The sequence below is a fragment of the Palaemon carinicauda genome, chromosome 21 (genome assembly GCF_036898095.1).
Source record: "Palaemon carinicauda isolate YSFRI2023 chromosome 21, ASM3689809v2, whole genome shotgun sequence".
Classification (NCBI taxonomy): domain Eukaryota; kingdom Metazoa; phylum Arthropoda; class Malacostraca; order Decapoda; family Palaemonidae; genus Palaemon; species Palaemon carinicauda.
Window position 1 is genome coordinate 95,388,920 of NC_090745.1, and position 27,876 is coordinate 95,416,795.

Here is a 27,876-nt window from a genome sequence, read left to right on the forward strand (position 1 = left end):
AGACTTTAGGATATTCAATTTAATTTCATAAATAAAATACGGTTAAAAGCATATTTTGGCACGCGAGTAGAGTGGTTATAATAAAATCTTTATCAAGGGAGGCCTGTTATAAAATCTAAATGCAAATTCGAATTAAAAACAAAAATTTAAAAAAAAACCTAAATCACGTAAGCTAAGATTTTGTGTGCTACTGATGCCTGAAAGTTCACATGCATGGCTCCAGCTTCCAGAATAATATTTACATTTCAATAATCAAAGAAGTATCATTTAACATTTATTACTATTAAGAAGGAAGAAAAGACGAAAATAGTCAGGACTAAGTCTTATATTTTGTATTTCATTTTCCCTGTGGTTCTTTTACACTTACACATAGACACAAACAAACAAACAAACACACACATACATACATATATATATATATATATATATATATATATATATATATATATATATATATATATATATATATATATACTTCAGTCATTCATTCGTATATGTTATTACTACTACTACTACTACTATTATTATTATCATTAGCTATCATTATTATTATTTTATTACTAGCTAAGCTACAACCCTACCAGGGAAAGAGAGAATGCTATAAGCCAATAGGCTCCTACAGGGGAATCAACCCAGTAAGGAAGGGAAATAAGCAAATAGATAGATGACTGTGCCTAAGTGTACCCTCAAGCAAAAGAACTCTGACCCAAGATAGTGGGAGACTATGGTACAGAGGCTATGGCACTACCCAAGACTAGAGAACAGTGGGTTGATTTAGGGGTGCCCTTCTCCTAGAAGAACTGCTTACCAAGCGGAAAGTAGCCACTGAACAATTACAGTGAAATAGTTAGCCCCTTGAGTGAAGATGAGATGACTTTTTTCGATTATGTTAGTGTTGTTAGGTAAATGAGGAAAGAGGAGATTGTGTTAGAATAGACTAAACTATTCAGTGTATGTGATGGTAAAGGAAAAATGAATCGTAACCGGAGAGAGAGTGATCCAATGTGGTACTATCTGGGCAGTCAAAGGCCCTAATTACTCTCTAGGGATAGTATCTCGCAGGTGGCTGGTACCTTGGCCGACTTACTACTTTTATGATGTAAAAATATTTTTTTCAATAGTCTGGTCATGTATTTTTTCACGTTTTGATGTATTCCTAGTCTAGCTCTTGGTACAAATTATTTACTTTGTTATCCACACCCACAAATCCTTGATTACATCTATGATTCCTATGCAATGTTAGTCAAATAAATACAATAAGTTTTAATAAACATACCTATAAACTTCCTGACAAGAAATTATCTAAGGTTGATGAAAATAAAATGATTTTCAGTAGATTTTTCTTGTGTCATGCTATGGTTATGTTAAAAATATAATTTAATGATTTACAAAGGAAAATAGCATAAATATTCAAAGTCCCTGTTTAATCCTTCAGTATGTACAGAAAAATCTTATGTCCGCCAAAAATTTTAAAGCTAATATTGTATAGAGTATGTTAGTTTCTTTTTCCTTATTTCCCCCCCCCCCCCCGCCACTCTATGGTCTTGTGCCTTACATAACTTCATAACACTTTTATCCAAATAAAACCTGGTATATTTTAATGATCCCTAAAAGATGTTTTAATAAATGATTGAATGTGAAATGAAAAGCTTTCAAAAATTTATAAGAGCAAATATTTATCCATCGCTGGAATAGTAAAAACTTTGTTTTTTTTTTTCCAAGTTAAGTAAGGAAATTCTTCAAGCTTTTAGGAGTAATTATAGACTAAAAATTGTACCACCATGAAAATGAGCAGGTAATTATCATAAGTGAGCTTACAACTGATAATATTCTCCTCCTAAATGTCTTATGCTTGGCACATCCTAACCCTAATGTCCTAAAATGACCAAAGAACTGTGACATAGCCAGTAAAACTGCACCCTTAGCTAGGTTATGTTGTATCCCTTTGGGCATCCCACTGGCATAATACTTTGAAAAGGTTAAAGAAGTCCAAGGAAAGGGGTTAGAGAGGCAAAAGCCTTGGTCATATTGGGAATGGTATGGTATGATAAGCCACGTTAAAATGTTCCACAGTAATTCTCACTGCCATACAGTACTGTATATAGTTTTGGTTTCAATCTTTCTTTTATACATGTACAGTAACTTTTTGTAATTACAAACATGGACCATCAATGTTTTTACCTGCTCCCCTTGTTTTTTGGCATTATTCACCATTGCTGTAGTGCTGTGATTCCCTGTTACCCTTCATCAAAGAGGAACTAAGGACACCCCCCCCCTAATTGTTAATTGTGAGAACACACTTAATAGTAGTTTTTACCGAAACGATAATGGTAAAAAGATATAAGGTCCATGCGAAATAAATTTCAGTAATGTTACTAGCAAATAAAGAATCGTCAATGGACATATAAAGGCAGCATTTCACTATAATTAGTACCAACAATTCTAGCTCCATGATCGAGTGATAAACAAGTTCAGGCTTGTGTGATATTCTATTTTCCCTACCCAGAGTGTATAAATTTTTTCAGCACAGTACTTGAATTATGCTATCCTGTACTAAAAAGTTGCATCAGGCTAAGCTCTATTATTACTAATAGTAAAGTACAGTACTGTATTACCATCATTACTAAAATATAGATTAAATTTCAGAACGACTGCATGATTATTACCTGTACTTTACGCGACAATTTTATATCGACTGTATAATTACTTCTAACCCCTACTCAATGTACTCCTCATACCTTACTACAGTACAACTATTTTCAATGACATTCACCTGAAATTTCTATGACAAAAAAAAAAGTGTACCAGCACAAAGCCCTTAAGACTAGTGTTAAGTTCATAGTATGGTACATTATTAATAGTATACTAACTCTTCCTATACTTAAATATGAGATAAATATAAACTATTGCCAATTCATTCACATTCTCACATACTCACACACACCTACATAGTTATGGTAATATATATATATATATATATATATATATATATATATATATATATATATATATATATATATATATATATATATATATACACATACATATATATATATATATATATATATACACATACATATATATATATATATATATATATATATATATATATATATATATATATATATATATATACATACATATATATATATATATATATATATATATATATATATATATATATATATACACATACATATATATATATATATATACACATACATATATATATATATATATATATATATATATATATATATATATATATATATATATATATGTGTGTGTCACAAGATCTTGGCATCTTTCCTTGCATACTCCAACCAGATCTAGCCATCTCACTCAATTGTCATTATAAATTCTTTATTATTTCAATTATCTTTTTTTCACTTCTTTCACATAGTTATTTCCTTATCTTCTAATTGATTCTGTGAATTTTCACAACAGTGGCTGCATGAACAATAGGGTACTTGATCAAATATTGGTTAGAGGATCTGGCAAATATATTTTCTCTTTTGGTTTTATTTTCTAGCCTTCCATATTCCAGCATGTATTCTATTACCATTAAATATGACAAATGTGGAAGTAATCTGCATTATTCCCTAATACAAACCTGGAGTTCTTTACATAGGAGAATAAATCAGCCCTATATGACATTCTGTACAGCTATAAAATCTTTTGACGAGGTGTCAACAACCATTACAATTGTTACCAGTAGTAGATTGGAAATAAACCCCCTCACACTCTTATCTGCTTCACTTTGAATGCAGATTGGACTTTCTCCTCGGGATTATAGGTGATGACAAGTGGAGTACAGAACAGTATACTATATGTGTAAAGAACTTCAGGTTTGTATTGTTAAGGAAAAATACAAATTATTTCTAAATTTGTCATTAGTTCCCACACAAAATAACAACCTTATATTCTTTACATATGACACTCATTTCAATGAGTGGAAATCCCTTCAACTGGCAGAAAACTTATGAACCAGGATGGCTGCATCTGAGCATGATAATGTGAAAGATGGGCATCCTGACCCCTTGCAAACAAGTGGCTAGTTAATACCAGCAGATTGACGGCCTCTGTGAAAGTGAAAATGAGCGTAAGAACGTAACTGTGGCTTTCAAGGCTTTACATAAACAAAAATCCCTTGTAATGAGACTGGGGATGCAACACTAATGTAAGACGGATATATTTCAGCTACAGGCTAAAAAGAGGCTTACTTGCAATTGTAAGAGTTTTAGACAACCAGGTCTTCACATGCTATGCCCCAAGAGAGAAGAAGATGTAGAAAAGAAAAGGCTAGTTATTCTTTTTTTCATCATCCTAGACTACCACCATATCTTTGCCCTTAAATGACTGCTAGTAACACTGTGAGGAGCTAAAGAAGCTAAACCAACTGCTGTCCAGCTACCACAGGTCCAATTAAAAAACACATTTAAGGACCTGTATATTACATCTTACAGGTAGTGGGCAATGAAGGGTGTCTGTCTCCTCCACATCCCTGCTTGAAGTACCTGTGTCAGCGAGGTTCTTTTTAAATGACAGGAACGTACTTAAGCCCCTCACATTGTGCATTGCTGACGAGAAGGGGAAGGATTGATGGCCTGGTCAATGACCTGTCTAATCCATGAGGCGATAATATTCCTTGTCACACTCTGCTTGACTCTCCTCAACCCAACAACAGATTCTTGATATACAGGCGAGCTCCTCATATTCGTCTGAGATAGCACCTTAACCATCTGACAGAAAATAAAAGCAATTGCTCAAGATCATTAGTTATGTCTCAAAGACTCAAAATCTGGACGGAACTGAACCTATGATCGGAAACCACCGGATTTTGAGTCTTAGCAATAAAGTTTGGGAGAAAGTTGAACATAACTTGTCCTCATTCCCATGAATGGGTGACATTGTAGGAGACCATGCAACTCACTAACACTCTTGGCAGAGGCTATGGCGAGAAGGAAGACCGTTTTCAACGTAAGATCGCAGTCTGAAACCTGATGTAAAGGATCGAAAGAAAGTCCTTTCAGGGAACGAAGCCCTTCCACTACTGAGTGAGGATAAGCCTGTTTAAAATTTTGTACAGTATGTCTAACTCTACCAAAAAGGAAATAAACACTTTCAATGTATAGACCTGGGTCAAGGATGAGCGATAGCCTTTTACTGCCGAGACTGAGCAGAGTTTTTCCTCTCAGAGGAACAGTAAAATCTTGGCAGTTAAGGGTATAGTGACTCCAAGAGGAGAGGCACCCATTCCACAACGCCGACAAAATATCACCCACTTCGCCTGGATAAACTGAGGTCGAAGCCCTCCTGAGGTACCCAGGCATCTGTTTTGCCACTGGTTGCCAAAACTCTCTCTCAGTGAGGAGATGCTGGATATAATCCAAGCATGAAGACATAAGGATCCCCGGGCCTGATAGCAAATCTTAGCGAGGCGTTGGCGTAGCAGGTCATGGAGGAGGGACAGCTCCCTCTGAACTTTCATCAGAAGCAATAGAAAGTCCGGAAACCATTCCGCTTGCTGCCATAGCAGAGCAATTAAGGTCATAGACAAGTTGGTTGATGATTGTACCCTGTTGATGAGTTTCCTCATTAGGCAGAAAAAGGGGAATGCATAAATGTCTAGATGGTCCCATGAGTGCTGGACTGTATTCTGAAATACTGCTTGTGGGTCAAATACTGGCTATACACCGGAAGCTTCTGGTTAAGGGATGTCGTGAACAGGTTTACAGTTGGCGAACTCAATAGTCATCACTTTGTTCGCTACCCGTGGGTCCAAAGACTACTTGGAACCAACTATCTGATGAGTCGGTTTGCTCAGTTTGCCAGCCAAGACGTTCTTGCCGGCTATAAACCTGGCTGACAGGGAGATCGCATTGTCCCCTTTTCATCGCAAGATTTCAATGGCTAGCTGGCAAAGTTGCAGTGAAATAGCACCTACATGTTTGTTTATATATGCTACTACGGTCATCTTGTTACATCAACACTACCGAGTGGCCTGAAACCTTCCGAGACCAAAAGGTTTTCAGCTGCTACTGCCACAGATATGCTAGCGAGCTCCTTCCTCGAATCTTACAATTCTTTCCTAAACGGAAGATTTTCCCTTGTGGGGTGACTATCTGCATGGCTAGATATACAAGATTCTTTTTGGGCATTAGAGAGGACTTCTCAAAGTTTACATTGATCCCCATATCTTGGCAACACTCGACAAGCATGGCTCGATGAACTATTAGGTACTTCCTTGATAACTGATGGATAGGGATCTGGAAGAACAAGTCTTTCAAATACAATGTGATCAAGAAGTCTTTTGGTCAGACAGCCTGTCTGATCGTTCCTGTGGTCTCCATCTTGAATGGAGTTTATAGGACAAACTCATGCAATGCTAAGAGGTCTATGACTGGTCTCCAGCATCCAGATGCCTTCTCTACAAGAAAGAGTCAACTGAAGAAGTCTGGGGATTCATCTACAACCTCCTGGAGAGCACTCTTGAGTAGAGGTCCAGACCATCTCATTGAAGGATGAATCAAAAAGAGGGGAGAGTTAGTGAAAGGGATGATGCAACCTTTTCGAAGGACAGAGATCATCCAAAGTTTTGCCCTATGACGTTGCCACCTGAGTAGCAGACATCCCACCCCCCCTTGTGGTATAGTAGGAAGAAGGCCCTAAGAGGCGCTCTGCCAGCATCCACTGCCTCTACAGCCTTGTCCTCTCTACCTCTTGCCTTGAGAGACAGTTTGAAAGGAATGGACTTCTTGGCAGTGTTCTGCCTCATTATTATCATGATTATTACTAGCCAAGCCACAACCCTAGTTGGAAAAGCAGGATGCTATCAGCACAAGGGCTCTAACAGGAATAAATAGCCCAGTGAGCTAAGGAAACAAGAAAATAAACAAAATATAGATGTAATGAAAAACTACAAATGTTATTTTCATTAGTAAAATAAATTTTTGAATATACTTACCCGATAATCATGTAGCTGTCAACTCTGTTGCCCGACAGAAATCCACGGTCGGGATACGCCAGCGATCGCTATACAGGTGGGGGTGTACACAACAGCGCCATCTGTGGTCAGGTACTCCAGTACTTCTTGTCAACACCACCTCAATTTTTTCCTCGGTCCACTGGTTCTCTATGGGGAGGAAGGGTGGGTCAATTAAATCATGATTATTGGGTAAGTATATTCAAAAATTTATTTTACTAATGAAAATAACATTTTTCAATATTAATCTTACCCGATAATCATGTAGCTGATTCACACCCAGGGTGGTGGGTGGAGACCAGCATACATGTTAACAAAGAAGCTAAGTATCCCGTATTTTATTTTATTAGTTATTCAAAAATAACATAAAATAAATAAGTACCTGGTAAGGAAGACGACTTGAACCATTACTCTGCCTTTATTAAGTACGTCTTCCTTACTGAGCGTAGTGGTCCTCTTAGGATGCTGAACGACTCTTAGGTGCTGAAGTATAAAGGGCTGCAACCCATACTAAAGGACCTCATCACAACCTTTAACCTCGGCGCTTCTCAAGAAAGAATTGACCACCCGCCAAATCAACAAGGATGTGGAAGGCTTCTTAGCCGACCGTACAACCCATAAAAAGTATTCAAGAGAAAGGTTAAAAAGGTTATGGGATTATGGGAATGTAGTGGCTGAGCCCCCGCCTACTACTGCATTCGTTGCTACGAATGGTCCCAGGGTGTAGCAGTTCTCGTAAAGAGACTGGACATCTTTGAGATAGAATGATGCGAACACTGACTTGCTTCTCCAATAGGTTGCATCCATAACACTCTGCAGAGAACGGTTCTGTTTGAAGGCCACTGAAGTAGCCACAGCTCTCACTTCATGTGTCCTTACCTTCAGCAAAGCAAGGTCTTCTTCCTTCAGATGAGAATGTGCTTCCCTAATCAGGAGCCTGAATTAGTAAGAAACTGAGTTCTTAGACCTTGGAAGAGAAGGCTTCTTGATAGCACACCATAAGGCTTCTGATTGTCCTCGTAAAGGTTATGACCTTTTTAGATAGTACCTAAGAGCTCTAACTGGGCAAAGTACTCTCTCCAGTTCGTTCCCCACCAAGTTGGACAGGCTTGGGATCTCGAACGACTTAGGCCAAGGACGTGAAGGAAGCTCGTTTTAGCAAAAAAACCGAGCTGCAAGGAACATGTAGCCGTTTCAGATGTGAAAACTATGTTCCTGCTGAAGGCGTGGATCTCACTTACTCTTTTAGCTGTTGTACAGCACACGAGGAAAAGAGTTTTTAATGTGAGGTCCTTAAAAGAGGCTGATTGGAGAGGTTCAAATCTTGATGACATAAGGAACCTTAGGACCACGTCTAGATTCCAGCCTGGAGTGGACAACCGACGTTCCTTAGAGGTCTCAAAAGACCTAAGGAGGTCCTGTAGATCTTTGTTGGTGGAAAGATCCAAGCCTCTGTGGCGGAAAACCGCTGCCAACATACTTCTGTAACCCTTGATCGTAGGAGCTGAAAGGGATCTTACGTTCCTTAGATGTAACAGGAAGTCAGCAATCTGGGTTACAGTGGTACTGGTTGAGGAAAACTGCATTGGCCTTGTACCAGCTTCGGAAGACTTCCCCTTTACACTGATAGACTCTGAGAGTGGATGTCCTCCTTGCTCTGGCAATCGCTCTGGCTGCCTCCTTCGAAAAGCCCCTAGCTCTTGAGAGTCTTTCGAAAGTCTGAAGGCAGTCAGACGAAGAGCGTGGAGGTTTGGGTATACCTTCTTTACGTGAGGTAGACGTAGAAGGTCCACTCCTAGAGGAAGAGTCCTGGGAATGTTGACCAGCCATTGCAGTACCTCTATGAACCATTCTCTCGCGGGCCAGAGCGGAGCCAACCAACGTCAGCCGTGTCCCTTTGCGAGAGGCGAACTTCTGAAGTACCCTGTTGACAATCTTGAACGGCGGGAATGCATACAGGTCGAGATGGGACCAATCCAGCAGAGAAGCATCCACGTGAACTGCTGCTGGGTCTGGAATCGGAGAACAATACAACGGGAGCCTCTAGGTTATCGTGGTAGCGAACAGATCTATGGTTGGCTGACCCCACAGGGCCCAAAGTCTGCTGCAAACATTCTTGTGAAGGGTCCACTTTGTGGGGATGACCTGACCCTTCCGGCTGAGGCGATCTGCCATGACATTCATATCGCCCTGAATGAACCTCGTTACCAGCGTGAGCTTTCGATCTTTTGACCAGATGAGGAGGTCCCTTGCGATCTAGAACAACTTCCACGAATGAGTCCCTCCCTGCTTGGAGATGTAAGCCAAGGCTGTGGTGTTGTCAGAGTCCACCTCCACCACCTTGTTAAGCTGGAGGGACTTGAAGTTTATCAAGGCCAGATGAACCGCCAACAGCTCCTTGCAATTGATGTGAAGTGTCCTTTGCTCCTGATTCCATGTTCCCGAGCATTCCTGCCCGTCCAAATTCGCACCCCAGCCCGTGTCTGATGCGTTCGAGAAGAGACGGCGGTCGGGTTTCTGAACAGCCAAAGGTAGACTTCCTTGAGAAGAAAACTGTTCTTTCACCACGTGAGAGTAGACCTCCTCTCTTCGGGAACAGGAACTGAGACCGTCTCTAGCGTCATGTCCTTTATCCAGTGAGCAGCTAGATGATACTGAAGGGGGCGGAGGTGGCGTCTCCCTAACTCGATGAACAGGGCCAGCGATGAAAGTGTCCCTGTTAGACTCATCCACTACCTGACTGAGCATCGGTTCCTTCTCAGCATGCTCTGGATGCATTCTAGGGCTTGGTAGATCCTTGGGGCCGACGGAAAAGCCCGAAAAGCTCGACTCTGAAGCTCCATAACCAGGTAGACAATGGTCTGGGATGGGACGAGCTGGGACTCCTCAAAATTGACCAGGAGGCCCAGTTCCTTGGTCAGATCCATAGTCCATCTGAGAATCTCCAGACAGCGACGACTTGTGGGAGCTCTTAAAAGCCAGTCGTCTGACGGAGCCGGACACAAGATCATGGTACTGCTGCACAGTCTGTGAACTGTCAACCATGGGGAAGCGAGGAAGTACAGTGACAACCCGAAACTGTCTAGACTGTCTGGGTCGTACAGACAACTCCTTATCGGGTTGCTGAGGTTGCCGCACTGCGTCACAACAAGTCACTTCTGCTGGTTGTTGAACGTCTTCCCAGTGACACACTGACTCCGTAAACAAAAAAAAATCCTCTAACAAGGACTAAGCTTGGACTGCATGTCTTGCAACAAAGCTCAAGGTCTATGGGAGCAGGTGTGGTAACAGACGGGGTTAGCGACTGAAGCGGAACCATTACCCTCCCTGGAAGCATGTTATGCTTAAATAAAAGTCCATAGGAGGCTAAGCAGCTAAAGGCTCCTCTCCAAATGACAGAGTCCTCAAGGGAATATCAGAAGGAGGGAGAATAGCACTTTCTCATCTACAGGAACCATATCCGAGAAAAGCTAAGTTCTCTCAGTGAGGGTTTCACTGGTGCAAAAGCAGCAGACCAGAAGGCAACGTTATGAAACTGCTTGACAGTCTTGTGAGTTGGCAACAACCAAAGATGTGTGACTGAGGAGCATGCGGTAAGGTATGCAGAGCATGCTGTATGCAGAGCATGCTGTATGTAGAGCATGCTGTAAGGTAAGCAGAGCATGTTGCATGGCGTGCGGCTTATGCTGCATGGGATGAGGCTCATGCTGCATGGGATGAGGCTCATGCTGCATGGTATGAGGTTCATGCTGCATGGGATGAGGCTCATGCTGCAAGGGATGAGGCTCATGCCGCATGTGTTGAGGAGGATGCCGCATAGTATGAGGCTCCTGCCTCATGGGTTGAGGAGGTTGCCGCATAGCATGAGGCTCCTGCCTCATGGTTTGAGGAGGATGCCGCATAGCATGAGGCTCCTCATAGCATGAGGCTCCTGCCTCATGGGTTGAGGAGGATGCCGCATAGCATGAGGCTCCTGCCTCATGGGTTGAGGAGGATGCCGCATAGCATGAGGCTCCTGCCTCATGGGTAGAGGAGGTTGCCGCATAGCATGAGGCTCCTGCCTCATGGGTTGAGGAGGATGCCGCATAGCATGAGGCTCCTCATAGCATGAGGTCCCTGCCTCATGGGTTGAGGAGGATGCCGCATAGCATGAGGCTCCTCATAGCATGAGGCTCCTGCCTCATGGTTTGAGGAGGATGCCACATAGCATGAGGCTCCTGCCTCATGGTTTGAGGAGGATGCCGCATAGCATGAGGTTCCTGCCTCATGGGTAGAGGAGGTTGCCGCATAGCATGAGGCTCCTGCCTCATGGGTTGAGGAGGATGCCGCATAGCATGAGGCTCCTCATAGCATGAGGCTCCTGCCTCATGGGTTGAGGAGGATGCCGCATAGCATGAGGCTCCTGCCTCATGGTTTGAGGAGGATGCCGCATAGCATGAGGCTCCTGCCTCAAGGGTAGAGGAGGTTGCCGCATAGCATGAGGCTCCTGCCTCATGGGTTGAGGAGGTTGCCTCAAGAACATGCGTCTGGCAGGGTGGACTGCGCAACGGAGGTGGAGCTCTCACAGGTGGAGGGTGGGAGCAGGCAGCCGCAGTATCTGCTGAGCGCACAACCTCGGCGGGTTGTAGGTTAACAGGCTACATTGTCAACCTTCCAGCATGATACTCCTGTATGAAGGAGCAAGCTGAGACTGTATAGTCTGCAGCATGGACCACTAGGGTCTATGAAAGACAACAACAAACGGAGCTACTGTCCGTTGAGACTGAGGGTCTAAAACAGCTGGTGCGGCAACAAACGGAGTTACTGCCTGTTGCGGTACCACCTTGCCTCTCTGGGAGGTGTGCAGTTGTCGTACTGCAGCAAGTCCGAACTGACCCAGTGCTAATGGCTACACCTAGGAGTTGGACTTGCGCGGAAGGGACCGACTTGCACTTAAAAGCTGCAAGATTTGGTCCATGGTTTCTGCGAGAAACCTCTTCCGCAGACGAGGAATAAATGGGCTCTCTCGTCTTTGTGTGGGTGGGGTGATCACGTCGGCTACGTGAGTTGGTTACACCCGAAACCACGGAGGGAAACGTCTGTTCGTCGATCAAGGCCTGATGAACCCATAAGTCCTTCGACGTTACTTCTCCCCTGGGCTTGGGAGCTTGTAAGAGGTCCCAGACTAGGCGAACAACTGGCACAAACAGACGAACCCTCGAACGCAACACTGTAACACTTTGCGCTTATCACTTTATCACTTTTGATTTTCTGTTTGCACTTATTTCAATGAACTCGAAACTTTAAGTGGTTTGTACCTGAAACACGCAATTCTATCCTTCATTAAAAGTTAGTAATTGCGAAAACAGTATTACAATGTAACAGAAAACATAATGAAAGATAAATAATTCAGTGGCTGGAAAAGAGACTAAACACTAGATAAAAAAAACTACGTTTAAAATCTCTCACCGCATAAAGCCTGGGAACAAGAATAAAACTCTAGAAACGTTTACCTTCTTCCCCTAAAGAGACTAGGGAGAAGAGCAAAAACGATAACAACGTTACCCGCTTAAACGAAACGTTTATCCTCCTCTCTCTCCCTCCGTCTCTATCTCTCTCTCTCTCTCTCTTGACTTAGAACCTGAGAGATGAGCCCAATTATATATATCGTTAAAACATATTATTGTTAAAGGAAAAAAACTGAAAGATTTCCCAAATAAAAAGTTCCTTTATTAGAATTAAAACCATTTAAGCTAAGAAAGAATAAACAAAACGCTAGAATCGGTTTACTCTTACTGCAACGTGAAACCGTGAATACTCTCTCTCTATCGTAACGATAGAGTGCAAGTTGAACGTTCTGAACGTCAACAACAGCAGAGACAAAACAAAACGTTAGTTCAACTTTGAAAACAGTATGAGACTATCAAAGAAATTCTTTCAAAAACATTAAAATAGCATAAAATGTTAACAGGTAAAAACGAAATGACGGGCTCAATGTTAATTAACTTCGGTTCCAAGAAAAGACCGCCTACTATTAGGAAAGGTCGCATATAAACAAATATAAAAATTAATTTTAATAAGTTTATAATAAAAGGAAGTTAATCGAAGAGGCCTATAAAGCAAAATTAAGAAAGAGAGTCTATACTCTCTTCGACACCAACACTTCCGTCTAAGGGAAGGGTCGGCCATTTAAAAGTGAAAGAGAGTTCATACTCTCTTCGTCACCAAAATTAAATCAAATTAATTCCAAAAACTTGCTAAGCTAATGATAAAGCTTCCTGAATAGCGAAGGCTAAACTCTAGAGCAAATACATCACCAAATCGTGAACAATAACTCCAGAATCAACAGCGTATCCATGTAGGTCTAGCCGGCGGCACGACAGAGGAAAAATTGAGGTGGTGTTGACAAGAAGTACTGGAGTACCTGACCACAGATGGCGCTGTTGTGTACACCCCCACCTGTATAGCGATCGCTGGCGTATCCCGACCGTGGATTTCTGTAGGGCAACAGAGTTGACAGCTACATGATTATCGGGTAAGATTAATATTGAAAATAAAATATTTTAAGAACAGTAACATTAAAATACATCTTGTACCCTCAAGCAAGAGAACTTTACCCCAAGACAGCAGAAGACCACAGTACATAGGCTATGACTCTACCCAAGACAAGAGAACAATGGTTTGATTTTGGAAAGTCCTTCTCCCAGGAGAGGTGCTTACCATAGCTAAAGTTTCTCTTCTACCCTTACCAAATGGAAAGTAGCCACTGAACAATTACAGTACGGTAGCTAACACCTTGAGTAAAGAATTTTTCAGTTATCTTAGTGAGGAAACAAGGACATGGACTTAACTGAGGAGTTATGAAGAGGAGCATCCCTCTTCGGTACCTTCTTCTGAAACCTGGAGATGATGGCATCATGCCTCTTCAGGAAACAATTGGACCACTAGTTTGCAGCTTTAAGTTCCAAAAACTCAATTGCTCTCACATCCACGAGAACAATGCTCTTGAACACCTGACAGTCCCGGTACAGATGTCCATCCACGAGGAAGCCGGAAGAATTGCTTTCACCAACCTCTTCATCCATATTCATGGCGAAGGGCATTCATTAACGCACAATGATACATCCCTACCATACACTTGGTAAACGAGGTGAGACACAGAGCCTCCTTGATTGTTGACACACGTCAACATAGTCGTGATGCTGCTCATCAACAAAACTGAGCGACCATTCACAGTACAGGTAATTGTAAAGCGAGTGACGCAAAGTACTTCGCCTTTATTTCCTGATAATTCAAGGGGCTTGGCCAGTATGCCAATATATGGGGGTATAAGACAAAAAATACAAAATCCTGAAAAAATTCACTGAGCTTCGAATGGCAATGGAGAATGTGTATATGAAATATTTTGTCAAAATTCCTCTTATTTTCATAGTTACAGGGTAATTAGTAAAAGTAACTCAATAAGCCGAAAACAATGATCCTTACTAGAAAATGAAGTAGTGGAACCTCTACACACGAATGTATCTACATCCGAATTTTCCAACACCCGAAGTAAAATTCGAGCAATTTTTCGACTCTACACCCGAATTTTATTTCGACACACGAAGTGAGCAATTTTCATTCGAAGTACAATTTGAACACATTCCTACTCTACACCTGAATTTTTTTTTGACACCCGAAGTAAACAATACCTGTAAACGTAGATGGTACTCATAGCGCCGGATGTATTTTTTATTTCCGCCGATAGAAGGCAGCATTTCTACCTCGGAGAGACCTTCAATTAGCGTGGCTTGGGACATTCCTCTGTTCTTGTCGGCTTCGTGTGGTTGTGCCCTGTGTGTTCTGCTATTAACTGTGTATTAATCGTGATTTTTTACGTTCATCCTTTTACGGTATTTTACGTAAATCATGGGTCCTAAAAGGCTTAATTTCGCAAGTGGTGGTGGTAGTGGTGAGAAAAGGAATAAGGAAATGCTTTCTTTAGAAATAAAGCAAGGAATTATTAAAAAGCATGAGTGAACTTGCAATAGAACATCACGCCGAACTTACTACAGAGGAGCTCAAGGAACTCCATGCTATGTCTGAGCAAGAGTGATGACGAGGAAGGGATCGAGGAGGTAGAACATGTGTTAGGTTCGGCACAAATAAAAGAAGTGTTAGGAAAATATCAAGACGTGGTCGACTTCATCGACAAATACCATCCAAAAAAATTGCAGGATTGTCGTGTAGTTGCGCAGTTCGATAATGTTTCCCTAACTTATTTTCGAAACATTCTGAATAGCTGTACCAAGCAACTTTCTATCGATAACTTCTTTAAAAAAACTACGAAGCGAACTCATGATGAAGGGGAAGGAAGTGGTTCAAAGAAAACGGCAAAGAGTGAAGCGAAAGAAAATGAAACAAAGAATACGGCAAATATTGAAGAGAAAAAAATTCAATCAATTTTAAGTGTCGAGTGAAACTGATTAAAATTCATCATCAAAAAGAAAAAAAGAAAATGTAAAAAAAAATATAAAATATAAAAATAAAAGAAATAAATAAGCTAAGTTAGGTTAAAGTTCACTTAGTGTAAGTTAGAATAAGTTACGGTACTGTACGTTTATCGTAGTCACCCTCTCAACCTCCTCGCCGCCCGTCTGTCTCCTCTCTGCATAGCAGGACCGACACCTGCACTGGACTTTCTAAGGTAAAGTGACGATAAAAACCCTTTTCTTATTTGTTATTTCTTTATAATTATTCTTTTTTACATGTCTATCTAATTTAGTGTGCATTATTGTCATGTGTAATTATGTGTAGTAATTTATTAAGAAGTAATCATAGGTTTTTGGGCTCAACCACACTTCACAGATTAATCCTATTTCAATGTATTCTTATGGGAAAATTCGTTTCTACAACCGAACATTTTCTACACCCGAAGTCGGTTGTGGAACGGATTAAATTCGTATGTAGAGGTACCACTGTACTGTATATCTTCTGTTATCATAAAATTTTAATATGAAAAAAAAATTGTGAGCAATGGCATCTGTATAGATTTCCCAGGTCATAAGACAAAGTATTACACCCTTCTGCCTTCAGTGCTACTACATACCTCAGGGAGTGTACACAATTGAGTTTGACCTCTGACATTCGCTCTTTTTTACGTCTTTTTTCTTGGTTTCAGCAAGAATTAGGGGTTATACTTTTGGAGGAGCTGAAATGACGAGCCATTTAAATTTAGCGCGGGTTATCTACCCACACCGCTAGTTAGCAAGGGTAGGGGGGGGGGTAGCTTGCTACCATTCCTGTTCACACACCTGTGATTTAGTCACTTTGTATGAAGGTAGGAATTCAAGGGGGATAGAGATGGCGGGCAAGTTTGTATAAATAGCTAAGGTTTGTATAGTTAGGAAAAAAAGTATCTACGAATTTGTCATTTGTTCCGTAACTGGAATACAAACCACGCTATTTATTAGGGGTGACTCACCCATTAGGAAAGGTGGACGTCTCTGCCAATCTGGCTTTTGGCTTTGCCCGGGGGCTCCTTATCTGAGTATGTTAGTACTCAAAAATAAGGAGTCCCTGCCCTCGCTAAAACCTTACTACGCAAGATCCGCGGCCTACGCAAGCTGTGTGTTGAGCCATGCAGAAGTGTGACCGTCTAGGTAAAGTTATTCCAAGTCTATGTAGGAAAAACCTGATGTAACCAAGACTTTCCCAATACCACCTCGCCAGGGTATGGGGACGCAACAGCATTAGCTTAATACTAGGTACACAAGGGAGCATGGTTTACATGCAGTGGTTTGAGGTCAGCTTATGCAGAGAACCCAGGATGCTGCTTTCCCCACAGGGTAGGATGAAGAAAAGAATTAGGGCCAGTCAAATCTTTTCATTCACGCAGACTAAAACCGGGTAACAGTGCCCTCAACCTTCTGCTACTTGTCCAATAAGGAGCTTGAGGTATACAACCAGCTGTTGTGCAGCCACCACAGGACCGATAGAGATCGTATCGAGTTCCTGTGGGTCACGTCTTGCAGGAGAAAGGTTGTGAAAGTCACCTGGAGCATTCAAATCTTTTCTTGTAAAACCTGCGTCACAGAGTAATCTGCTAAGAAGGACCAGGGGCGTAGCATGCCTGACCCTGTGAGTCGTCAAGTTGAGATGATGTTTTGATGATCCTCCTCTAGTCTCTCCCAGTGCTGATGACAAGAGAAGGGACCCGGGTGGGCTGTTGCCGTTTTCTTTAGGTAAAGTCTCATACCTTACCCTGGGTACAGCAACGGATGATCTGGATCGTCCGTTACCGAGTGGAGACTTGTGTAGGATCTGTCACCTCTGGAGACTGTGTCTGGCAACATACTCAGGGACGAAACTGAGCATTGTCTTTCGCCCTTCTCAATAATGGGTGATGTCGAAAGAGAGACCATGAAGTTCCTTGACTCGTACGGTTGCTGTCCGAGTGTGTAGGAACACTGTGTTCTTAAATCAGGGGAGAATTTGTTGCCTGGTGAAGTGGAACATAAGGAGGTCTCTTTAGAGATAGGAGAATTTGAACCATGTTCCGAGAGGAAGGTCTCAATTCCGACTGGGGAAAGGCAAGTTGTAAGTCCGTATGAGTTAGGAAAAGTCTATCGATGAGAGGGTGTCCCTTTCTTTCAGTTTGAAAGAGAAGGATCAAGGTTGAGTGATCACCTTTACCTGTCGAAACTGAATAGGGGGTCTTTTCCTCTTGTATATACTCGAGGATTCCGCTATTGCTGGAATAGAGGTATCAAGTGGATAGAGACACTTTGACATGACACCAACCCCACAAGATGTTATATTGCCTGGTAGACTGATGCTGAGGAATTCCTCAGATATCTACACAACCTTTTCACGAAAGAGGTATTGGGTAGTCTCCAGGCGTACAATCATAGCAAAGCTATAGCTTGTGGTAGGTGTCGAAGTGGGTTGTCTGTGATATGGAGAAGGTTCTCTTGGAGACTCTATCATGAGCTGCAAAAGGTTTGGAAACCGTTCTGCATAATGCCATAGAGGAGCTAGGAGAGTCCTTGAGAGGTTGACCAATGTTCTAGCCTTCTCGAGTGTCCTCCAGGTAAAACAGGGACGAGACGTAAACATCACTGTTGCACCCACCGTTGTTGCCAGAGAGCCTTGGGGTCTAGGGCTGGGGAGCAACGGCAGCCTGAGATTCAGGAGCGTTGCGGACAGATCCCTTGTTGGAGGACCCCGTAAAGTCGGGACTTTGTCGGCTACAAGGTGATCCAAAGACCATTCAGTATACCTTATCTGAGATGCTGTGCACAGATTGTCGGTGAGCACGTTCTTCTAGTCTGGAATGAAGCGGGCTGATAGTGATACCGAACGGACTTTGGCCCATCTTAGTGTTTATACTGTTAGATGGGAAGAGGTTACGAGCAAGTTCCTTCTTGCTTGTCGATGTGAGTCTTTATGTGGTGTGTGGTGCGTCGTCCATCACATCACTGAGTGGTCTGTTAGGAATTGATGAGGCTGCTGAAGGACCGGAAAGTTGACCTTCCTCTCTGAAGAGATTTAAGTGAAGGTACTTTCGGACTCTGTCCAGAGGGCTGAGGTCGTGTGGTGCCCCCAGGGAGAAAAGCTGATAAATTAAAACTACAATTATAATTTCACTAAAAACAATTGAGACAAACAATTGGAAGAGCAACCTAACCCGCGAAAGGAGCTTCCCCAATAGTACACTGTTGTTGTAAAGGTGAACGACCTTGAGAAAAGAAAGACCGTAGTCAATCTCTGAAAGGCCACGTTCCCTTCGCTCAGAAATCCATGGTTCCCATAGGAAAAGGGAAAAGGCGAGGACAATAGTTGAATGAAGAGGGTCCAGGCGATGACGATTCCCCTGCGGTGGCCGAGTTAACGGTTATATGCCGACGGGAAGACCGATGGACCAAAGAGGGAGAGGTCGTTCCCCACAAAGTGGAACTGTGCTGGCCTTGCTAATCTACGCAAGTGTCATTGTCTTATATGTACCACACACACAGCACAAACACTGAAAAGGAAACTTATCACGGTAAAATTACAGTTTCAACCATTATGGGGAAACTGGAATAAAAATATATTTGTTGCATCAGAAATAGTGTAGTTCCAACGGATTTAACGTTTATTTTGACCGCAAACCATCCGATTCAGAGATTTACTATGTAATTGGAGTTAAAATAACAAGTTTTTCCAGAAAAATCAGTGTTTGTAACCGTGTTTTTATTGTTTTTGTTTCATATGTTGTAATGCAGAAAGACCCTACCTCATCCCAACAATTATGGGGGACACCAGGTGGGAACCGGGGTTTTGGGTGGGGGGGGGGGTCCAAATGATATTTGCAATAAATGAATACTTATCCTTCCACCACCCCTCCCCCATACCCCTACCTAGCCCTACCAGGGGGGGGGGGGGCTGCGATCCCCCCTTAAGGCTACAGTGATTTTCAGGGCACTACCGAATCTAATAAACCAACCTAACCTAGCCTAGGGGCCCTGTACCCCTACCAGGGGGGGGGGGGGGGCCTCTGCCCCCCTGCGACCACCCCCCTTAAGGCCACAGTGATTTTCGGGGCACTACCGAACCTAATACAACCACCTAACCTAGGGCCCTGTACCCCTACCTAGGCCCAGCCCCTGCGACCCCCCCCCCCTTACGGCCACTACCTAACACATCCATCAAACCAAATCCAAAGTGATGGTACTGCTGTATACATCGTTATACTATCACCATTATAATATACTCTATAAATTAATGAAGCTTACCTTAAACTGTTGGTTCATAAAGATGTGCTGCTGCTTTGAGGAAAACGTGAAGCCGTTGCGAAGGTTCCTTGACATGCAGGACAATTTTTATTTTGTAAAATTAAATTGTGTGTCTGGCACAAATCCACTAGTTTTTCAATATTCCCCGAATAAGTTATAACAAATTCATTGTAAGTTAGGAAACAGTCAGGACAAGAAGATGGAATTTCAACTTCTTGTGCAACATGAGATGACGTGCTTGCTATGGCCTCCATGTCTAAGAACGAAATGAAATGCCTGGGCAAGATAATGTATTGTCGCGCTGTGAGCCTGTGATTGGCCAAACCTGTAAGACGCCATAGTGGATAGGTGCTGTGATTGGCCAAACGTGTAAGACTTCATAGTGGACTAGTTTGTCTGCGGATTATAGTGGTTACAGGGCTCATTTGAGCAAAAACAAGACACAGTCAACAATAACAACAGACTTAGAAAAAATCTGGGAGGAAGACATGAGTAGCGTGAGTTTAATCGTCGATATATAAAGAACTAGGCATTTGCGACAGATAATATTATACAGAAATACTACAAAAGACTTGCTTTACTCTGGAAAAATATTAATATAATAGATTTCCCATAATAGTTGAAACTGTAATAATACCCTTATCACATTTCTATACACATATACTGTATATAAACATAAAATTAAGAATAATTCATATATATACATGTATAAGAAAAAGTAAGTTAAAAGACAAAAATTGATGGCAGTCCAGAATAGGCGAGGAGGGGTTTTAACCCACGAAGGACGACGGGCCGCGCCGCCAAAAGACGACGACAGTTTATTGATATTTATAGAAAAAAGGAAAAAAATCTGTAAATAATATATTTTTCACTCTAATATATAAGTATTTGGTATCATTGAAACCGCAAGAAGATGAGCTTTTTGAATAGAGCATTTATTGTTTGATACATATTTAATTACTTTGGATATAAAAAAAAATATCTTTAGAAATCACAGTTGCAAAAAAATCAAAGTCACTTTGAAGCTGGATTATTACAAAACTTATTATTCCTTTTTGTTATAACAAAGCTAATTTTGTAAAGAATGTAATTTTGAAAAATTCCTAAAAAAAACAGATTATTCTATTCAGTGATAGCGTGGTAAAAAAAATATATATCAACATATCAAGTGACACTTTTTCACCATTTGGTAACGCGGATTTACAAAAATATTACAACATTCATAATTATCAAGTGAGTTCATAAAAGTAGCCACAATTATTGACTTGAATTTACTGACAGTCTTCATGTTCATCATTGTCCTCATGTTTCCTCTTAGGACGACCTTTCACCCTGAAGTAATGTTGCAGCTTTGGCCAGCATTGCTCATGAATACCAGCATTGCATCCAGGACACCAGTGCTTCGAGCGCTTGGGACAAACTGCACATAATCTTTGCTTGCAACCATCTAACCTAGCATATACATGGCTTGAACCAGGTGAACTGACAGGAATAGGATTACGACCTGGTGAATTAGAAAGTCGGCTACCAGGCGACTGTGGAATGAGAGGGTAAGATGCAGCATCCGGGATTGACAGACATTCAATAATGTCACGAAGAAAATCATCTCTCTTGAATGGCCTATCAGTATTTTGCTGATAGATAATATAAGCATTTAGAACTGATACATCTATAAGATTACTATAAATTTTCTTCCAGTATCTCCTGGTTGACCTTTGTGCAGCATAATGATAAAGTTTTTTGTCTGACAGGTCAACACCTCCCATACCAACATTATAGTCATTTATGACTTTAGGCTTGATTTTTTCTCCATGTCTTGTCTGCAATGTGACATTTTCAGCATGAGCATATGTTGTCAAAAGGTAAACTGGCTTGCGAGTTGCTTTCTCTTTGAAACCACAGGTAAGCAACTTTCCTTTTCTTACATAGACAGTTTCACCTGTGCTGAGCTTCTGCTTGACCAAAATTTGAGGCAAAAATTTAGAATTGATCTTTATTGTTCCTGTGAGGGATGTCTTTTGTATTAGTAGGGCTTCTGCTAGAGGAATCTTTGTATAAAAGTTGTCAGTAATCAGGTGATAACCTTTATTCAGAACCTTGCTTTTCTCCATTATATTCATTACTACTGTATGAGTATAGCCTTGCTGACTTCCAGTAGCATAAAAATCACGCCCTGAATACAAATCTATATGATAAACATATCCAGTGGAAGCTTCACAAAGTTCAAACTTTTTTATCCCATACCTACAGTGCCGTTTATTGGGCATATATTGTATAAATGCACACCTATTACGCATACCAATCATACTTTCATCAAGGGAGATAGTCTGCTGAAGATTGTAATGATCCTTGAATAACTTATTGCAGGAATCTAAAAGAGGGCGCACTCGAAACCATGGGTCATACTGTGGGTCACCTCTGGGCTTATTCAAGGTATTATCATTCAAATGAAGAAATCGACTAATTAGAAGATATTCATCGCGTGGCATGGTTTCTCCAAAAAAAGGAATTCTAGTTGAACGAAACGTACTCCAAAAATCTTTTATATCCTGCACTTTTATCAATCCCATGAGTAAACTAAGAGCTAAAAACTTTTTCATTCTTTCATGAGTTACTGGTTTCCAGATTCTGTATTTGCTTCGTGGATGTTCTCTTATCCACTCTTCCTTACTAGCTAAAAATCTGTTGGCATATATATTAGTCTCACGAACAAGAATATCTATAATATCATCAGTTATAAATAAAGAAAAGTATTCAATAGGCTGTGAATTACGGTTAGGAATCCCTAAAGGACCTACATTTCTTTGGGTAAAAACCAAATCACTTCCACAGTCAATACCTTCAGGCGGATAAACACGTGCCCAGGATGAGGCAACAGGTTCAATGTCAAGATCGTCGTCATAAACATCGCTATCAGTCATATAATCATCACTATCATGCTCACTATGGCTGTCCAAATCATCAGCACTTGTTTCTGAATCATAATGATATTCCATATTAGCCATTATAAAACAAATTAACTCTTAATTTTGCATAAAAAAAAAGTTATCTTTTATCCTGCCAACAGATAACAAAATCTCGATCGATAAGCCAAACGGCACCTACCCCCACCGCCAACGGCGCATGCTTAGTACACTCCTATAACCTCAAAGTATAAGATTTCTGGCAACTTTGCTTTGTAAACGATCACTGATTGGTTAAAGTAGCCTGTGACGTCAATAGAAGGCGGAGCTAAAGTCATATGTAGGGGGAAGAAAGGATGAAAAAAATGCATCCACAATATAGACGGTCGCTAGTTGGTAGCAATTAATGCATCCATTAAATGGACGGGTCGTCCTTCGTGGGTTAACAACCCTCTCCATCTGACCAAAAAGTAAAGTGACTAAATCACAGGTGTGTGAACGGGAGTGGTAGCAAGCTACCCCCCCCCCCCCACCTCTACCCCCCCTAACTAGCGGTGTGGGAAGTTAACCATCGCTAAATTTTAATGGCTCGTCATTTCAGCTCCGCCAAAAGTATAACCACTAATAAATAGCGTGGTTTGTATTCCAGTTACGGAACAAGCTGAACTTTATTAGCAATTCTGAATGGTATACGGCTACTGGGACTTTGTTAAGTTTTGTCTCACCAACTCGCACAGCAATTTGTATATATTTCGCATCTACATTACGACAAGTCTTAATAATAATGTTTTCCCACAAATTAATATCAAGAGATGATATAAAACTATTTTCTTTAACCTTCACGTTACATTCTCATCATCAAAGAGCTATATTTGCAGGGAGCCTTTACTACACAGTGGATCACTTTGCTCGTAAACAAAATTATCTCATTGCGCCTCTTTTCTGGCAATCAATAGACCAATCGTGAGTCACTATTGAAATATCGTAATTACCAATAATTAATATCAGGTCCCAAAAATGGGCTTTGATCCACCGTGGCTTGTAAATTAACTATCTCATTGTTCCTCTGTTTTGGCGAGCAATACATGGATGTGCTATGTATGCCAACCTTGTAGGTCATTATTTTGGTAATGTTTATGACTTTCGAGAAGAAATCCTAGCCTCTAAAAGTGATGGATTGGGTTAATTTGCTAAGAGAAATAAGTTATAAAGTACGTAATGGAACAAACACCTATCATTAGCCCATTCAGGAATATTTACAAAAGATTCATAGATGCCTTGCCACAAGCTCACGGCAAAAACGGCAATTCGGTAACGAGAATGTAGCAGAAAGGTTAAAGCTTTAGGCTACCAGCGTAAACAGTACTTAAATAGGAATGAATGGTTTTGTGGTTTTCAGGGTATATATTTTCTATGTCTATGAATATAATCAGGCATTGGATAAAATGTTGATGCAAACAGATATGATGATGACTTCTACTTTACACCAATTTCAAAAACTTTTCATATTAACATTTTCTCTGAATCAGTAAATATATACCCTGAAAACCAAAAACCATTCATTCCTATTTAAGTACTGTTTACGCTGGTAGCCTAAAGCTAAGGATTAAAAACAACAAATAAGAAACTGGGGTGTATGTATGATAGCGCCCACCTATATGTATGATGACGGCTGACTAAGAATACGGCAGTGTAAGGGAGGTCCCAGGGGAGTGTTAGCCCCCCATCCCCCGTTAGGTAAGTAGGTATGGACACGGCTTGCAGGTGTGACGGTCTGAACGATCCCCCAGTCTCAGAATTCTCCTTGATATTGTATAATGGTTCTTTTCCACCATTAGCTCGCTTCGCTCGCATGAAAATAAAACATCAAGTTCGTAGGTACTGGCAGGAGGTAATGTTGAGCTGCGCACGCTAACATTACAGGAAAATAAAACATCAACCTCGTATGCACTGGCAAACGGTAATGTTCGCGCATGCGCAGATTATCAAGGAGAATTCTGAGACCGGGGGATCGTTCAGACCGTCACACAGGCTAGGTTGGGAGGGGGGTTAGGTTAGTTGGTGTTCATATTTTATGCTTGATGGAGGAACAGGCCGTTCCAAGAAATTAGAGAATCTAAATTATATAAATAAGGACTAATATGTACAGTATCAGTAGATATGTTTGCCGCGCCGTAATCAGTCCACTTCAGGATAAACCACAATATTTACTAAGGACTTTCCTGCAGGAGTAATATTGTACGAGACCTAGAAAATGCTAACTGAACAAGACTTCAACTCAGTGACAGCTGTTATGTCTCTACGACAGAACCGGAAGTCAAACTTTGCTCATGGTATAATAAACCTAGAATGGCATTCGATACAACAAAAAGATCAATGACCTAATATGGGATTGACCTGGACAGAAAATCAGATACAAAAAATCGTCCATTTTTACTCACCCATTCCGATGTTGTCTGTGATTTTGAGAGGCCCGCGGAGATAGTAAATAACAGACACAACCAAAAGAAACCAGGCAGCCCAAAGGTAACTCCAGCTCCAAATGATAAATTCTTTAATTTGACTAAAAAAGCGCAAAACTCGCCCCGCCATTTGCTGCAGGGAAGAGGCGCTTTCTTCTTCTTCTTCTACCAGAGTTGTTTACTGTTTACTTTTTGATGGGCATTGCAACAGTGCAACAGGCGCCCTTTTCGAATGTAAAACAAAAATATCTCTACGTCTACAAGTCATATAAAATTCAAGAAAAAAATTATATTACATGAAAATTCCATAGAAAGTTAAAACTTTGAATCGAACACTTTATTTTCATTAATTGCAGAAACAGTATCTAGGTATCGTTATGTCTTCTAAAAGTTTAAGTTAAATAACACAACCGGGTTTTAAGGTTCCAGTTTGGCGACTTGATCAATACCAACGGGTTGTTTTAAAAGTATGATATGTTGAAAATAATTATGAGCAAGAGAAAATTCACTAAACCAACTATAGGTTACTAGCCTATAGTTGGTTAATAGTTCAAAAGATGCAAGTAAACTTTAATTTCCACAACACACGCATATATCATTAATATTATTATTATTATTATCATTATTATTATTATTAGCTAAGCTTCAACCAAAGCTGGAAAAGTAGGATGCTATAAGCCCATGGGCTTCACGGGGAAAAATAGTCCAGCGAGGAAAGGATATAAATAAACTAGAAGAAAAGCAATGAACAATTGAAATAAAATATTTTACGAACAATAACATTAAATCAGACCTTTAATAAATAAACTATAAAAAGATATTTGCGTCAGCCTGTTCAACATAAAATGTTTGCTGCAAGTTTGAACTTTTGAAGTTCTACTGATTCAATTACCTGATAATGATCAATCCACAACTTGGTTACAGCTGGAATAAAACTTCTAGAATAGTGTAGTATTGAGCCTCATGATGGAGAGGGCGTGACTATTATAATTAACTGCATACCTAGTATTAAGAGCAGAATGATAGCCTGTCCAGGAAGATATGAATACAAAGGATGGTCAGATTTATGAAAAATATTATGCAACATGCATAACGAACTAATTGATCGACGGTGCTAGAGATTAATATCTAGATCAGCGATAAGAAATTCAATAGACTGTAGGTTCCTGTCAAACAAATTAATGATGATAATCAGCAGCTGAAAAACAGAAAGAACACCCGAAACAAGGTATAATGAAAGAATATATATATATATATATATATATATATATATATATATATATATATATATATATATATATATATATATATATATATGTATGTATGTATGTATGTATGTATGTATGTATGTATGTATATATATATATATATATATATATATATATATATATATATATATATATATATATATATATATATATATATATATACTTTCTCTCTCTCTCTCTCTCTCTCTCTCTCTCTCTCTCTCTCTCTCTCTCTCTCTCTCTCTCTCTTTATAAATATATATATATATATATATATATATATATATATATATATATATATATATATATATATATATATATATATATATACATATATCAACAGGTTACTAGTCCACTGCAGAACAAAGGCCTCAGACATTTCTTTCCACTTACGGTGGTGCCCACACACGCAAACTTTCTAGTTCCATCGTTTTCTCTTCCTCGTTCTTTTGCAATCTCTAAGAACTGATTTTACCATCCATATCTGTTCACTTTCCTGACATTCCAATAAACATAAGGTTGGTCCTGTTAATGTTCATTTACAGTTTCTTCTTTTCATTTTCACAAGGTCTTAATTAAATTAATCTTAAATCATCCATCCTATCCACTTTTCTTCAATACTATGACAAACAACAAAAGGATATGGCTGATTCTTAAAGGGCACCAACATTTATCTCAAAACCTTTGATACATTACTAGGATCACCTGAAGATAAGCGACCCCAAATAATTCTCCTGAAGATAAAGGACCCCAACTACATTCACCTGAAGAAGAGAGACCCTGATTTGCTTCACCTGAATATAAGCGACCCCAGCTTATTGAAGTCTCCAATCTTCAGGTGATCCATTTTGGCTTATACTACAGTATAGAAAAAATGGAATATATATAAAAACTATTTTATTAAATATTTATTTAAAAGAACAAATTAACGCAAAAAATCTATATTTAATATAAAGCGTATTTTTCCTAAGTACCGTCAGATTAAAAGAACATTTATTTGCTAACCTATAATGTTAGCACTTTTATTGGTTAGTCTTACGTATGTCGTTACACTAAAAATAATTAACTTATAATCTGGCTAGTTAGCTTGTTAGTCCCATTATTGAATTTAAATTCCTCAACTGAAGAAGAAAAAAAAGACCCTAATTTTGTCCACCTGAAGATAAGCGACCCCAGCGTGTGTTGGGGTCCCCAATCTTCAGGTGATCCCATTACTATAGACCTCTTATGTGGCCTTGATTACTATAGATCTCGAAATATAGTCACGAAAATTATTAGTTTCATGAGTTTTTCTGGAACCATTATACTTTATTTGTCTCGGCCCTTCAATAAATTGTCTCTATTTGGATGATACAATTCCAATACTTGCTTGATTAGAAAGATTATGACTAGCCTATATAGATTGGCTTTATATAATTTATATTGACTTATATTTTGATAACCCCTATTGAGCTACCAATGTAAAATTGTCTCCTCTCACTCTCTTCCAGAGCATGCACTTTTTTTTCTTTTTTAAAGAACGTTGAAGTAATATCATTATTCTAC

The 27,876-nt window shown here is 40.2% G+C and overlaps 1 protein-coding gene across 1 annotated transcript in view; it reads right to left on the reverse strand.

Moving 5' to 3' along the window:
* Positions 1-25,265, reverse strand: part of LOC137615331 (protein ST7 homolog) — a 105,649-nt gene extending 80,384 nt beyond the window's left edge. The window contains exon 1 of the mRNA XM_068345128.1: positions 25,064-25,265. Coding sequence (XP_068201229.1) covers positions 25,064-25,214 — 151 coding nt within the window. The 5' untranslated portion in view covers positions 25,215-25,265. The remainder of the gene's footprint in view (positions 1-25,063) is intronic.
* Positions 25,266-27,876: the final 2,611 nt, after the last annotated feature.